The sequence below is a fragment of the Aegilops tauschii genome, chromosome 4, assembly GCF_002575655.3.
Source record: "Aegilops tauschii subsp. strangulata cultivar AL8/78 chromosome 4, Aet v6.0, whole genome shotgun sequence".
Taxonomy (NCBI): domain Eukaryota; kingdom Viridiplantae; phylum Streptophyta; class Magnoliopsida; order Poales; family Poaceae; genus Aegilops; species Aegilops tauschii.
The window spans coordinates 39,031,546-39,048,397 of record NC_053038.3 but is presented as its reverse complement, the minus strand read 5'-3'; the positions used below and the strand labels follow the sequence as shown (position 1 = coordinate 39,048,397).

Genomic DNA, 16,852 nt, shown 5'->3' with positions numbered 1-16,852 from the left:
GAAAAACTCGGTTTATTTTTCTAAGCATCTCCCATTGTACAAAGCCTTAGCTGTGAGCTGAATTGATGGAGAGAATGGTTGATTATACCTCCTTGTTCAGTTTGCTCTCAAAATATTCCATGTGATTCATACGTACGAGGATTGAAGAGGAAGTGTGTGATACTAGCAACATCCAAAGAAATAGCCGTAGCATCTACCGATTTCACCATATCCCCATTTCCCTCTTTTTTGAGACCAGGATTCCTTCGTAATTTCATCCATCACTCAATGTAGTCTAGCAGTTCAGTTCGACTCTATTTGAGAGACCTCGCTTGCTTATTGCAATTCAGAATTGAATTGATTCTATCCTTGGTGTATTTGCAATTGAATCCGAATCAATATATCCAAAAGTTTGTCGCCCCCACCTCCGAAGACAAAAGAACCTAAACTCCCAAAATACTTTGACATACAATGTTGCACATTAAGCTTTGTCTTCATTCTAGAGATGCTACAAAGTTACAAGGCAATAAGTCTATAAAACCGAGCAAAATTGATAGTGAACTGTTTGCAGCATTAGATTTCTGCCTTCTTCCTCCTCTTTCTTCTATCGTCTCCTTCTCTTTCCTTTCCCCTTCGTTTTCGTGATTTGCCCTGCAAGGAACCAAGAAAAATCAGAATACATCAAAGGATAGTGCAGGAGCATACCAATATTTAAGATAGGATCTGGCAAACTATGCAGTTGAGATATCTCGTTATCAATCAACAAATGTAGCAACTGAAAAAGAGACTAGTTCAGCAGGAAGGAATGCATGTATGATTGGAACCGTAATGTGTCAAAGGACCTTGCAAGTTGCAAGGGTTTTTCAATCTAAAATGTTTTGGACATTGAACGGGTAAATGTACCTCAGCAGAGAACGTTCTGAGGGGATCGCTACTTTTGCCTGACCCACTCCTGAATCCCATTCTTTTCTTCCTTCGGGGATTATCAAGACCCATAGCAGCCCTCGAAAGTTTGACTGCATTGCTGGCTTCTTTCGTTGTGGGGTCAATTAGGTATTCGGGGACATCACGCAGGTGAGCAGGAATTGATTTGTTGGTAAGCAACTTATCATGTTTGAGCAAATCTGAAAAGAGTAGAAAGATTAAGCATATCATTCACTTGTAAGATTTAAATACCAACACAGCTCTTCTGAACAAGATTTGGGAAGATTGATATATCTAACCGAGGTCTGTTGGATTCTCTTCAAAATGAGCTTTCAACCTACAAGGAAGCAAAGGGCATTGCTGTTTAGAAAGGAATACAGGCAGAATGACTACGGGGGTGAAGGTGTTTCTCTTTATGAAATATTAAGAATTTTGAATACTATGTATTGATGCCTTATACTCCCTCTGTAAACAAATATAAGAGCATTTAGATCACTATTTTAGTGATCTAAACACTCTTATAAAAGTTTACAGAGGAAGTATCAATTAAGTGCTACATCATGAACATAGCTGATTGCATGATACTCCCTCCATTCCTAAATATAAGGTGTATTAGTTTTTCCAAAAAGTCAAACCTTGTCTATGTTTGACTAGTTTATAACAAAATATGTCAAGAACTACAATACTAAAAAAATAAAATATAAAAATATATCCATGTCAAATCTAGTGATAATGATTTGGAGCAACTAATAATATATTAGGATGCCGTTTTCAGACACTGGAAGGTGACTGCAATTCTGCATTTCCCTTTCCCTACGTGATCTCATTATCATGTAATGTGCATTTTGCTAATACTTGGCTATTTCCTTGATGGACAAGGACTTTCTTACTTCTCAGAATTGAGGATTTCATTCTTTACGTCTTGACGACGCGCTTCCTGTATATCACGGCTTGTCACACTCCTAGCAACATCCTGCAAAAGGGATATCAATTGACATTAGCTACCAAAATCAGTGTTATTTCACATAGAACACATTTCAGTAACATTATCTGTTGAAAGCGAGTGGCTAAAAGAAGTTAACAGAATGGTCCCATGTAAAATTAGCACCAAGAGCAGTTCAGAACAGATAAAACCAAAATGGTCTTAATAATAGCCACACTGTTGTTGCCGAACAGCTTGGCTCGTAAAAAATATCTAGCGGGTAAGAGCCACAGCAGGCATTGCATTACTAAACAAATAGACTTCCTTACCAGGATATGGCCAAGACAGGTAAAACTAGAGGTACCTGGGTTATCTTTCATGTTTAATGGGATATCAGTACCCTACAAGCCCAGTATCTTTTTTTTCGAGAAAACGCAAAGGACCTTTGCATTTCATTTCATGGTAAAGGTAGAACAAACCTCCTAGGAGGTGAGAGTTACAGAGTTATACAAACTATCAATGCACGTCCCAGGTTGTGGGCAGAACAACCCGAAGCCCCTGGGCTCCTGCCTTTGCCCAACATCAGGTCTCTTCCTTGATCCTATCCACTAGTGATACGATGGAAGCCCAGTATCTTTATAGGGCAAGAGAGATTTGTATCTAAATCCAACTAGTTGCAATATAAGGGAAATAAATTGCAACAAATCCATGGCTGCCAGCAGCTGAATAGGAGGATGGGTGATTACCAAATTAACTTTCAGCCTTTCATCACCAGTTAATAAATAAATAGAGTAGAGACCAAAGGTCCATGCAACCATGCATAACGAGCGTTTAGGAAACCCTCAGATCGTTGGTTTGCTCAGCTTCGAGCTTTCCAAATTTCAATGTTCATAATACAAGTAATGATAATACTACATCTTTACAGCAAGAACGTATTACTAAAGAGGTACATTTATGGCTATGAGCTAATGAGTCTGCCAAGGATAAAAAGGGAACTTACACTGTTCAGGTCAATCAGCTGGTTATTTGGTTGTTTTGGCAAACCTTGTGAGCGACTAACTTACCCTAGTCAAATACTATTAGCACCACTACTTACATTACTCTAGCACTACAAGGTATAGCAATTAAGAATATATTTGAGAAAAATCAAGTACAGATCATTCAAGATAAATACACTCCGTACCTGAGCCCTATATCGTAGGGACTCGACAGCATTTTTTGTGAGTAACGGGAAAGGTAAAATGCAGTTGGTATCCTTTTTTTCAACATCTTGCAACATGTGTTCAATCTCTTCGAAAACATTATCCTCCTCTGGTGAAACCTGAAAATAGAGTATGAAAAGAAGAGGAAATAAATAACCAAACACACAGGGTCTACTAAGCATGCTAGCAATTTCTGACAATAATATATGTGACTGAACTGAACCATGTAAAAACGGAACTTACAAGTGATATAGATGCACCGGTTTTATTTGCCCTCCCTGTTCGTCCTATTCTGTGAATATACCCAGCGGGATTCGGAGGCATGTCAAAATTAACTACCTAAAGAAGGGTTAGAGAAAAAGATCAGTCCTGCAACCTATTACAGAAATTACAAGATTGAACTATATAACAGCAACGACTTTACCACGATCGAATGAATACTGAGAAATTGATTTCTTAAAACATATTCGATTTTTGTTTAGCAGATAAGCCAGAGAAAGGTGAAATATAGCTTCGCAAAAAGAATCATTGGTGAAGCTGACCACAAAAAAGCTTTTAAAAAATCCTTATTTCCTTTATTTTAAAGAGAGAACATTTGCTGGTTGTCCCTCGCTACATCAAACTGGGCACTAGTTCCCCGGAAGAAAAAAATGAGCACTAGTTGCTGGCTGAATTCAAAGTTTACACTGATGCTGCCACCAGCTCCAAAGTAAATATTGGTGCACTTAAAACAAAGCAAATAGTCTACCCACCAGTTATTTACATATATGTTCAACTAGTCTTAGTTGTATTTACAGCATATAAAAACCAATTAGGTAGCGCTAATCATCATGGCTGAATTCGGCAATATGCTTGAGTAGACCAAGATATACTTACTGTGAAAACGTTTTTGAAGTCAATTCCTCTGACGACTCCGAATTCAGCATCTAAAGTTTGTTGCAAATGTTTGCGTGACCCCTTTGAATCTTTTTTGCTTTCCTTATTGGTTTGCTTCGCCTCCTTTGTTTTATTGTCATCTGTTGCTATCAGGTAATCGAATAGCCTAGCATTGAAAGCCTAAAAGAAAGAAAAAGATATTAAATGACTTCCCATATATCAGAACCACCTTGTAACTGCAAGCTAGCAATCTAAGCTTATCAGGAAAGTCACACGAGTCACGTATCAATGTTTTACTGACAGCCTTCTGTATCATTTTACTTCGGACAACATAAAAGTCTTAGCAATACATAGAAACAGATATAAACAGCAATGATCTGTTTGCACGCCATGTGCCAGCACCTAAAGGTATAATCAGGTTACATCACCCTCATCATGGACAAACACCAACACTAAAACTAGGCTAGGGGGTTAAGTGGCCTGGTTTTACAAGTTTTAAGGGGTGCATATCTAGTTTTTTAGTTACAGATGCTAAGTAGACACAATACCAAATTCAAAGGGTATATATATTTTTTATATAAAACATTTACAAGGCAGTAAGCACCCTTTATAATTTCCCAATAGTCGACACTGTTAGAAATCCTCTGACGCGTATGGATAAAATGAAACCTGCTCGATACGGTGTTTGCATCCGACGCGTCACCGGTTTGGAGAGGTATTGAGGCTGGCTTGGAGCTCCTAAAGAAAGGCATCATTTGGCGTGTGGGAGATGGTACCAACATTCAGATCCAAAGGGACCAATGGATCCCTCGCAAGGAAGGCCTAAGGTCTGCAGCTTTCATCAGGAGATCTAGATTGCGCTGGGTGAACCAGCTTATGAAACCAGATAGCAAAGAGTGGAACGAGGACCTTATTAGGCAAATTTTCCAACCATTCGATGCGGATGAAATATGCAAAATCTCTATCCCTAGCTCACCCACAGATGACAGAATAGCTTGGCATTATGAAAAGAGCGGAATCTTCACTGTAAGGAGTGCTTACAAGCTGGCCGCTACAATTCAGGGCCAAATGAGGCAGGCTCTGTCGAGCTCATCGAAGGATCCGAGTGATAGGAGTATATGGGATCTTATATGGAAATCAAAGGTCCCTCCAAAGGTCAGGATCTTTGGCTGGCGAGTTGCAACCAATACGTTAGCCACAAAAAAGAACAAGTGGAAGAGATCGTTGGAGGTGGATGCCACTTGCAGCATTTGCGGCTGCGAGGAGGAAAGTGAATTCCATGCGGTTGGTATCCTGTACCAAAAGTAGAGCCCTTCGACACGAAATGAGAAAGGTGTGGGAGTTACCCCCTGAAAGTTCATTCAGATACACCGGTCCGGATTGGCTGCAACTGTTACTGAACTCAACCCCGGATGTTATGAGGGCAAAGGTATTGCTTCTACTGTGGAGAGGATGGCATCTACGTGATGATTGTGTTCACGGGAAAGGCAAGGAAACTATATGGCAATCTGTCAAGTTTTTGCAGAACTATGAGGAGGAGGTGCCGCTATCCTTTTTGCCTCTCTCATCGGAAATAGGGAAAGAGATCAGGCCTCCGGCCAATGCCGAACCACCTCAGACAGTTCAGCAAATCATAAGGTGGTCTGCTCCGAGTAGAGATACAGTGAAATTAAACTCTGACGCAGCTCTTCTACCTGACAGTGGACGTAGCTGGGCGGGAGCGATTGCAAGGGACTACAGGGGATTCCCGCTTCTGTCAGTTGGAAAGGAAATGGGCATTGTGGGGAGCGTCGAGGAGGCTGAGGCAAGGGCCGCACTTATAGGCCTGAAGGCTTTGGCTGATTTGTACAGAGGACCATTAGTGCTTGAGATGGACTGTTTGACGATGGTCAATGAGTTAAAGAAGGAAGCACAAAGTCTCTCCCCATGCTATGGCGTCCTCTGTGACATCAAGGAGACTCTGAAGGTGTTTTCATCCTTTAAGATCAGTCATGTGGGAAGAAAAGGCAATTCTGTTGCTCATGAGTTAGCCATGGAGGCTAGACAGCTTGGGGATCTGCGGCTTGTTGCAAAGGTCCCGGACAGACTGATAAACCTGATGCAGGCTGAATGTAATCCTTCCACTTGAGTATCCCATATACTCGAGTTTCTCAAAAAAAAAAATGAAGCCTGCCTCCTCGTAAAAAATGTTGATTAGCAATCTACTGAAACCCAAGAAAGTTAATTAGCTTAACTGGTAAACAATTGGAGGGAAGAAAACTCATATCATTCATTACAAGATAAAACATGGGAACACAAGATAATACAATTTAAGATCAATTATCTACACATGCACACACACACACACAAAAGGCAGGCGCTGGAGAAGCACTACCTCAATAATATGTAGGCGAGAATTTTGTGGCAACTCAGCATTCAACACTGCAGATCTTATCGCAAACTGTAAAAGTACAGCATATTCCTCAAATGTTAGTTAATTTATAAACAGCCATATATATCTAAAAATAGAAACAGGAATAGAGAAACTAGTAATGACCAAAGTATTATATTACGAAAGGAATGAAGTGGGGAGCATGCTCCTGGAAGGAACAGTTGTTAAGAAGAATGCCATAACATCTCTCAAATGGCAATAAAAAAGATTTGACAAAACTTCATGCTGCAGATTTGACAGAACTTCTCCTTAGTGATAGATTCATATTCATCTGTTGGTGCTCACATACTCAATGTCCAAACGGTAGTAGTTCAATTATTGTCCCATTAAATACTTTTGGACTAGAATTGATCTAAATTTTCAAATTTCATTTCTGTTCAAATGCCGGATGATAATCCGTGACTCTATCAAATGAAACTATGCAAGAAAAGAGCAGCGCAGATAACAAGTTACAGATCCAAATCATATCACTACTGGAAGCAAGTACCAGTACCAATTTACCTTTTCCAGGAACAATCTTAATCTGAATGCATTGTCAATTGAGTTCACAAATATTAGAACTTTCTTTTGAATAAGCTCTAACTTCAGAAGGGAAAGGATATAAAGCATCTTATCCTTAGCACTGCATGAAATCTGTGGGCAAAAGATTGGGAGTAACTTAATCTGTGGTATTGAAATAAAAACATTAAAGCTACAGAAAATCAGCACAAGAACTGTAAATAGACAAAGTCATTATTTAAGAATGGTCACAAAAAAGGGCTATGGACAGGGAACCATACTAACTTGTATACAATACCCGCTGAAGTCTACTATGGATTTACAGTTAGAATTTTCAAGTGATATTGTACAAACAGTGAGACCAACAAGCCTATGGATGTAATGTGAAAAGGAAGCAGAAGATACTTACCCAAAATTGTTGCACATTTCTAGGGACCACGTCATCCTTTGCATGACCAACCTCGGTAAGAGTTAAAACAAAAGGGTTGTGCAGAAGTAGCTTTGTTAGTTTGTCAATATCAGGGCTGCAACAAATAAATTTTGATATTAGACAAATCATACAAAACCCAAACAGAAGTACAGGTTAACTATATCGAAACTACTTTAGTTTGCAATGTTCTATGTCGCCCACAGGGGGCCACCAACTCGGCTGTTGCGTGGTTGATGGTTAAAAAGAGGAGCAAAAATATAACAAAAGATCGTGGTGCAGTTGTTGGAGAATCTTAAGCATTCATAGTAGGTCCTTTTTAAGATTTAAAATGAGATAACATTTCCAATTTTGAAACATAAGAGAATGGGAATGGAAGAATTGGTTCAGAATAGAAACTAAAACCAAGAGCATGATTTTGAGCTACATTTGTTGTGTGTTTTACAAGAGTGTTGTGCTCACAAGTGTGTTTGTTTATTTGTGTTGGATCTGACATGTGAGTAAAAGTATATTTGTTTATTTATACCCCTTGGAAGGTTGCTAGCCCCACATGTGAGTAGAAATGTACTTGTTTATTTGTCATGTTGGTCCCACATGTGAACTCACCACCAACTCCAACCTTTATAAGTAGGAAAGAAAAGATATATTAAGCTACTAGCAAAATCACATCAAGAAATGGAACACCGAAAACCATGTTAAGCAGCAACCATCCAGTAAGAGAATCAGCAAGGTAACTCAGGGAACAGCTAAATATCCACAAACTGAGGTGCCAGCTCCATTCACTTGATTCAAATGCTAGTGAGATGCTTAGAGCTGTTACCAGTGCAGACTGTGGAATTAAGATGTTTTGAATAACTGCAGAAAAAAGAAGCAAGAAGAACCAAATTTCACCTTGAAGTTGCAGACATGAGGATGGATTGGCAACTTCTTGGGATATGTGGGACAAGTGCCTTCAAGTCATCTTCGCAGCGATAGGATAGAAGAAGGTCAGCCTGGGAGCTAACCATTAAGAGATTAGTAACTTCTTCAAAAGGACATTTCTCAGGCATTCTGATACATCACGACAATTGTATGAATTTGATACACAACACTGTAATGTAACATATATTTGCCAATATAAGTATGTTAAAAGTCATGACAGTAGATATTTGAAACACGCCACTCTTAAACATAGTATAGTTTAAACAGCAACACTGGGTACTGGCATAGAAAATGTTCTCAATTCTGCATTACCATAAATCAAATCCCCATATTTGCAGTGGCACATGACAGTATCATTCAGGCAGCATAGGCACTAATACTGTAAACAACTCAATTAAGCAGTTTTTAACTTGAAGCTGAAAATTCAACACCCCTGAATACTATTTTGCAAAATAATATAGATCCACAACTTCGACAGCTATGTTATGTTTTGCATATGGGAAGAGACAACATAATTTGATATTTCAAACCCATAAGAAAAAATTTCATTCCTTGTTGGGATAAAATCTTTCCAAGACTATGAATAAATACTGCAACAGGCAAACAAATTGCACCTCATCAAGAATCATCATTGAAAGTGACTCTTTAATAGATGATCCCTGGACAATGCCCTTTGATATGCATGCTGCAACACAAGCTGGGGTTGTCACAAGAATATTAGGGGGCCCAGACAATGCAAGTTTCTGCAAGTAATAAGAAGCACAAGCAAGTTAGCCGAGCCAATAAATATAACCCTACAAAATTGATACTATTTGGAGAAAATAACGGTCGAACTCAAACAAGACAAAAAGGTCTCACAATATCCTTATCTGACATGCTCGCGGTCACTTGAACAATCTTCAACTTGGATGTACACAGCTCAAGGAGAGATGATGCCTCATTATAAACCTACAGCAAGAAGAAAAGAAAAGAAAAGGCAACAGTGAGGTATTTGGCAATGACTAGTCATATCGTAATATTTAACATAAGTAAAAATTTATTCGCAATACACTAGTAGATTGTAATATGAATCACTGAAGTACTAATTAGCAGGTCAGACATTCAAAGAAGTCGCAAAAAAATCTCACTACATCCAGCATCAAATAGAAGAACAATTCATACTATCGTGCATGAATCAGGACGTAATATTAACTAGAGATAAACCAATAACCGACTCTACAGCAGCTGCCTATACACATACAAAATATCTTGGGAAGAAACAGAAGTCGGATACCTGCTGGCATAACTCGCGAGTTGGCACCAGGATTAAGGCATTTGGTGCGGATTTCCGAATACGCCCTTCTTTGCACAACTTCAACAGCTCTTGCAGCAGCGGGAGAAGGTAGGCAAAGGTCTTTCCAGAACCAGTCTTGGCCTTCGCGACCACATCCTTCCCTTCCTGGAATCACAACATTAGACCGTCGTCCAGTACCACGAACTACGGAAAATCAAACAGTTGCATTTTGAACTAAATGGCAACCACAATCATGAGTAGAGCTTCACTAAACCCAACTCTAATTCAGTCCGGTCTGCATTGACAAGGGTCAGAAGGCTACTGCGCCTAACCCAAAAGAACCACCAGAGAAAGCAAGCAAGCTGGCTATCCTAATAGTACTGTAATTGGCTAATTTATCAGGCTATAAACAGGCTAAAACTTGTTCCAATGAGAGCTTACTAAATTTCTAGCTCCTGAGCTTACTAACTTTTAATCAGTTGTTGACTAAACGCCACCAGAACGAGCGAGACTGAAAGCTAGTAACAACTTAAGGCAGAAATCGTTCACCAGGATGAGCGGGATGGCCTCTCGCTGGATCGGGGTGGTCTTGGTCAAGCCCTTCTTCCTCAGGGCCCTCTTGAGCTGCTCGTCCAGCCCCAGCTCATCAAACGTCACCTCCCTCTCCTCCTCCTCTGCCGCCGCCGCCTCCTCCTCCTTCCCCTCCTCCACGCCGCCACTCGCAGCGTCCGCGCTCCGCCCCTCCGCCACCTCGCTTCCAGAGCCCCCTGCTTCCTGCGCAGCCGCCTCCCCCTCCGCGTTTGCGGCCGGTGCGTCCTCGTGCGCCGCCGCCGCCGCCGCCTCTACATGCTCCTCCCCCCGGAGCGAGCCGCGCTGCTTCTGCTTCTTCGCCATGGGTTTCTTCCGGGGGAACGAACGAACGGCTGCCGCTAGGGTTTAAGGGAGGCTTTCTTTTTGTTGGAGTTATGAGGAAAATGGCGCTAATGGGCCACATGGGCCGCCGGCAACGAATGTGGCCTGCGGATCGTGGCCCTCAAGTTTGCGAACTGGCGCTATCTAAGCCGTCCGATATAGATCGACGGCCGAAATTGCTCTTCGCAAAAGAGAAACATTGAGAGACCGTTCACCGTTGTGCAGTTGCAGGCAGCTCCACTCCCCTCTCCCCTTCCAGCCGCCGCCGCTCGCCGTCGCGATGGCCGAGACGGTGGACTTCGCGAGCGGCGACGGGGAGGCCTGGCGTGCGGCGCTGGACGCGTACGACCGCCGGCTCGCGGCGCTGGACAAGCCCGACCTCCTGGACGCCGACTCCTTCTACCGCCACGACCTCCCCCTCCTGCTGCACCGCCGCGACCCGGACCCCTACCTCGCCAAGCCCGAGCTGGTGCAGCTCATGCAGTGGAAGCTCTCGCGCGGAAAGTGGAGGTCGGGGTCTCTTCCTGCTCCTAGTTCATTTTTCCCTCTTGGTTGCATAGCACAGCTGCATTTCAAGTTTTCCCCTTGCCTAGGGAGGGCGTAATGCCTCCTGCTGAAAGTCTCCAATGGGATTTTGGCAGTTTGAATACAGTGTTTCATTCCGATTCAACCTGACAAAGTAAAAGGGGAATGGGAGATTGCAGCTTGCTGAAGGAATAGAAGCAGGGAATAATTTGATGTCTGAAGTCTCCAATGTGTTATGTACAGAAACAGAAAAATAATGTTGGGCTATGGCAGACGTGCATTTTAACAAGAATGACAAATTCAAAACTGGTGCATGAAAGAACTGTGTATCTATCTGCACACAACTGTGGTCTGTTGATGTCTTCGATATTTAAAATTGACAATAAGAACAAGCCTGAAGCAACACCACATATTTTCTGCACAAGACAATGTATTTAATAAAGCTCACAGATGTAATTTCTGAAATGTCACTTCAAAATCACTAGCCATGGATCAACGTGGAGTATACTTACTATAATCATTAAGATATTTTTACATTGAAAAAACTAAAGTGATCTATCGCAACATAACCAGCTGGGATATAAATTATACTAAAGAAATACAAAAAATTGGAATGGAAATCCCTTGACTCATAATATACAGGAACTTGAGAACTTTTGTCATCAAGGTATGGGGCCACTTGCCTGATACAACAGTAACTTCAGCATAGAGTGTGTACAATTTGCATAGAATTGGTGACTCGGAGAAAAATAAGTAGGATACCTTGGAATGTGATTGGTTGGAGTATTAGTACCATGATGCTAGATTGCTAGTAATGTATTAATTGCTTGGTTTGTTAGTTTGATCCATTTAGGCAGTGTCCTAGTATCGTGCTTGCTGGCCAGCAATATTCAACCTTCACTCTGCATTTGTTGCTAGGCCGAGGCTGATGGATTTCGTCAAAAGCTTGGATGACAAAGTTGTAGAGTCCGCGTCACGCAAGGCATTTGCAGCGCTGCCCGACCTCAGCAAGGCCATCACCGAGCTCACCGTGCTCAAGGGTGTTGGCCCTGCCACTGCATCCGCGGTGCTCGCTGCCTATGCACCCGATGTTGCACCCTTCATGTCAGACGAAGTGAGCTTGTTTAAATGTTCTTTTTTCCTCAATGTATCTGCCTTTCTAGGCGATATGGTTTCACCTTTTGTGTTGTAACCTTTAGTGAAATGTGTTCAGGCAATGGTCGCAGCCTTGGGCAATGTGAAGGAATACACTCTGAAGCAGTACCTTGCGTTTGCGGAGAAGTTGCAGGCTAAAGCGGAGGTATAAATGTTGCCCTGCATTTGATATATCTGTTAAAATGTTGCAACGATAGCATCATTTGCTTGATTGTGTTGGTTGAACTGTTCTGCAGAATGTGGCCTTGAGTTGAATCAGGTAGTTGCAAGCATATGATGTATTATTGTTGTGTGTTGTAAGGCGATCATCAATTGATTTCGGCCATAGGTTAAAAGTTCTAATTCACCAGTCCAAACTGAAAACTTTCAGCAAATGCAGTTAATCTATGCTGCCGAATATATTTGATCTTTCTCTCCATCTAGACAAGCTAAAATTACATTAAAAATAGCTGATTGTCACAATGTGCTCTGTTTTATGAGTTAATCTTAGCTAGCGGTTTGGAGTTGAACATACAAATCTATATTTGTGTTATTGTACTGCTTTAGGAGAAGTTCCATTTTAGCAATATAAAAGAGCACTAGTTTACAATTCGGCGACCCTTTCCCAAATAGTAACACAAAATATATTAAAAAAATATTGGGCTTATTATTTCTTTTCCATGAGATGCATATCCAGATTACATCTCTCAAGTTTTTAGTTGCATATCTATCTGTCCAAGACTTCTTACAGGCTCCATATGACACAATAGGGCAATAGGCTAATTAATACTCCCTCGGTGACAAAATATAAGACGTTTTTATGCCCTATGCAAAACCAAAAAACGTCTTACATTTTGGTACAGAGGGAGTAATTACTAAGATGATATACTTGCAGGTCGTAGATTTGTTACACTTTGCTAATTTCCATCGATATAGTTCCTAATTTGTTACCTTGTGCTAATTTCCACGTTATACCTTGTGATTTCAAAATATTACTTGTAGAATTTGAAAATCGTTTGGCTGACAACTTGTGTTCCTCTTCAAGGAGTTGAGCGTAGGAGGAGAAAGCTTGACACCTTCGGATGTTGAGAGAGCTTTGTGGAGCTCGGCAATCGCCTCCAAGCCACCGAAGGCACCAGCAGGTGGGAAGAGAAAACGGTGACTTGTGCCGCCGCACTGTTGCGCTAGAGCTAGAATGGTCTGCTGGTGGTAGGCCTTAGATCGATCTCTGTAGAATGTATGTCATGTACTTTGATGCCTCTGGATCAGCCAAACATATTTGTGAATGGGGAATGGCGCACCTCCTGAACTTGGTATTTGGATATCAGATGATGGACCGGTGTATTCCGTCAAGGACTAAGAGCCTGTAAAATTGCCATGAAATCCATAGAGAAATTCCAGTAAGCCATCTACTTGGAACTTTGAACTGAAATGTAAAAAAAAAACTCTGTTTAGAGAGAACGACCTTCGTGCATACTTGGAACTGTCATAAGGCGGCTCATAATCTAGAGTTAATTGCAAGGAGATACCACATTTGGGCACGTTGTAACGAGTCAGTACCATTGCTCGTGTATGTCGCAGTTCAGTACCACTATTCGGCCTAATTGTTACAAAAAAGGCTGACAGCCGTATAACTCTGTATTGACCATGTATCTGACCGTGTGGCCCCACCTGTCAGGCGACACGCTGGCCAATCGGCCCGTGCCCGGTGCGCTGACTAGGACGAGGCCGGCGCGGTCGGTCTTAGCGGGCTCGGTCGAACCAAGTCGGATCCCACTGGACGAACCCTAGCCTTCCTTCTCCCCTCTCCATCTCCTCTCTCCCTGTGGATCATAGGCGATGGCTGCGGCGACCCCCGGCAGCGGCGGTGTCGTGGGCGCTACGGCGACCTTCCCTGCATGGGGAGCGATGACCACGTGGGGCTGGACTGCTCCAGGTCGTCCAACTCCACCGACGACGAGGAAGAGGAGGAGGAGGCGCCCCTGTCCATGGAGCAACGTTTGCGGCTCACTGAGATGTGGTTGGCCAACCTAACCACAAGCCATCACTAGACCAATGGAGCGGATGGAGTGTTGTAAGTCCCTCCTTTTTCCTTCTGTCTGTTCAAATCATAGGGCTAGGGTTAGTGTTCTTAAAGCACTAAAAATATTTCAATTTTATTGTGGCTTGTAGGTTAGATGATGCTATATGTGATGTTAGGATTCACTTTGATGCTGGGCATAATTTGGATAGGAAGATTTGCAGCTCAGAAGTCACATTTCTGAACCTGTATGCACTGTTGACAGTAGTAGGATTTAATTTTAATGATGAACTATATCACATGAGAAATACAGTTGCAGCAGGAGTTGAGAGAGAGCATGGACTAGATCTGATTGACACGAACATAAAATTGCAAGAACTGAAGAAGCAGTGTGAGGATTCATTAGTTCTGAATTTGTTAGCGAGGGCAACAACACCTGTCAGTTCAGAGTCAGGTTTGGTTAGTGAGGGTAACATCCATCAGAGAGCAAATGAATTAGTTGCAGTTTTATATGAACCACCTGTTGTTTATGATCTCAGTGAGCCTGTTGTGCTTGTCGTTGATGATCATGGTGTAGTTTTTCAGAGTCAGTGCAGCAGCAGTAGTACAGTGCAGCCTACTCAACCTACTGCTATGTGCACACAGGAGAGTAGAAATGTCAAGGGGAAGCTGAAAGTTGTGTTGGAGGAAGAGGAATTTTTAGAGGAGAGATATAGGAGTTACTCTGACACTGAGGGTGCATATGACACTGATAACTACATTTTAGCTGAACACACAGAGATAATAGAGGGGAAGAGACTGGCAGAGGAAGAAGATGAAGATTCAGATGAAGAATCAGAAGAGGACCACCCATGCATTATGAGGGTGACACTGATGTTGAGGATCTGTTTGAGGAGGAGGAGCAGGAGGTGAATGTTGCAACTGAAAGGAGTACTTCAACTGAAAGAGAAAAAACACCCATACAAGAACCTGCAAAGAAGAGGAAGAAGCTGCAAGTCAGGAGATGCCCAACCACTAGGGCACACTCTAGTGTGTTAGAGGAGGTGAAACCTGATTTTAATCCTTCATCTGATGAAGAAGATCATGGCTTGTTGTTTGACAGTGATGATGAACATGAGGCACCAGCATTTGTCATACAAAAAGGCAGGAAGAGTAGGGAAAAGAAAAGGAAACCTAGGATATGGTACAATGATAAACTTGAGCAACCACATCAACAGTTATGTATGTACATGTGCTTCAAGAATCAGCAGCAATTCAGAGAAGCATTGTTGAGCCTACACATTACACAGTCCAGAAATTTCAGGTACCACAGAAACTCAAACAAAAGGATCATTGCCTGTTGCAAACAAGAGCACTGCTAGTTCTTTATAGTTGCTGCAGTTATCAAAGGGGAAAAGACATTTGCTATCAAAAAGATGAGGCTGCAACACACTTGCCCAAGCAGTACAGAGTCATCCAGGGTTAGTGCAAAGTGGCTTGCTAAAACATATGAGTCACTGTTTAGGTCTGGCCCAACAACTAGCATAGCTACTATGATTGACAACTGCCAGGAGAAGTATGGTGTTGAAGTGCCCAGGCACATGGCCTATAGGGCCAAAAACCTTGCTGTGGAAGCTGTATTAGGAGAGCACAAGAAGCAGTATCCCAGGCTGAGGGACTATTCCCAAACCATCATGGATACAAACCCTGGAAGTAGAGTTGTTGTTGCAACAATAACTCCAAAAGCTACAACAAAAAGACCACATCCAGGACCAAGGTTTCATGCTATGTTCTTCTGCATAAATGGAGCCAGGGGGATTTCTCAATGCATGCAGGCCATTCATTGGTTAGTTACATGTTACTTTGCTTTATTTAGAATGTTTTGTTAATTTTCATGCCACATTTGCTTGTAGATGACAGCTCTATACATGTTTGTTGTTTGCATCTAAATGTAGGTGTTGATGGGTGCTTTATCAAGCTGAATACTGGTGCTCAAATCCTAGCGGCCACTGGCAGAGATGGCAATAACAACATATTTCCACTTGCATTTGCTATAGTTGGACAAGAGGACATAGCAAACTGGTGTTGGTTTCTGCACCAACTGAAGATATGTCTAGGAGGAGAAGTTGGTAAATTTGGCCCTTACACTATCATGTCTGATAGACAGAAGGTATGCATCTCCTTGTTTATCTTTATGCATATAAGTTATGTTGTAGATAGTAGCTTCTGTACTCCAGTAGCTTAGTGTTATATTATGTGAATAGGGGCTACTAAATGCAGTAAATCAAGTATTTCCAAACTGCCATCAAAGATTTTGCCTTAGACACCTATATGCAAATTTCCAAAATGCTGGGTTTAGGGGGGAAGATCTAAAGAAATGCATGGATAATGCCAGCTATGCTTATAACCAGCACAAGTTTAACATTGCAATGAATGATCTGAAAAATGAGAGTGAGGAAGCTTGGAAGTGGCTGAGTGGAATACCTAGACAACATTGGGCTAGGCATGCTTTTGACACCAACTGCAAGACGGACTTGGTTGTTAACAACCTGTCAGAGGTGTTCAACAAGTACATCTTAGATTTCAGGAAAAAACCTATTAGGACTATGGTTGATGGTATTAAGGACAAGCAGATGGTGAGGTGGCATAGGAATAGAGAGAGAGGAAAGGCAGCTATGTGGGAGATCACACCCCATTATGCTGAGAAGCTAGAGGTGGAAAAGGAAAGGGCCAGGTACTGCAAACCCATTCAAGCAGGTGTAAATCTATGGCAAGTGACCAGTGGGCAGCAAACACATCCAGTCAACTTGGACATGCATACATGTGGTT

The 16,852-nt window shown here is 41.9% G+C and overlaps 2 protein-coding genes across 2 annotated transcripts; one reads left to right on the top strand and one right to left on the bottom strand.

Moving 5' to 3' along the window:
* Positions 1-315: 315 nt before the first annotated feature.
* On the bottom strand, positions 316-10,380 carry LOC109784032 (DEAD-box ATP-dependent RNA helicase 16). The gene is made up of 15 exons (XM_020342635.2): positions 10,003-10,380; positions 9,454-9,618; positions 9,039-9,128; positions 8,795-8,923; positions 8,151-8,251; positions 7,242-7,356; positions 6,836-6,967; positions 6,278-6,343; positions 3,904-4,083; positions 3,271-3,366; positions 3,009-3,146; positions 1,794-1,876; positions 1,203-1,240; positions 883-1,103; positions 316-630 (listed from the first exon to the last, which is right to left on the bottom strand). Exons 1-15 carry the CDS (start codon positions 10,345-10,347, stop codon positions 553-555), a joined length of 1,977 nt encoding a protein of 658 aa, XP_020198224.1. The 5' UTR covers positions 10,348-10,380; the 3' UTR covers positions 316-552.
* Positions 10,381-10,556: 176 nt separating this feature from the next.
* On the top strand, positions 10,557-13,428 carry LOC109784034 (uncharacterized). Its single transcript, XM_020342636.4, has 4 exons — positions 10,557-10,875; positions 11,809-12,004; positions 12,104-12,190; positions 13,070-13,428. The coding sequence occupies exons 1-4, from the start codon at positions 10,646-10,648 to the stop codon at positions 13,184-13,186; spliced, it is 630 nt and encodes a 209-aa protein (XP_020198225.1). The 5' UTR covers positions 10,557-10,645; the 3' UTR covers positions 13,187-13,428.
* The last annotated feature ends 3,424 nt before the right edge of the window (positions 13,429-16,852 follow it).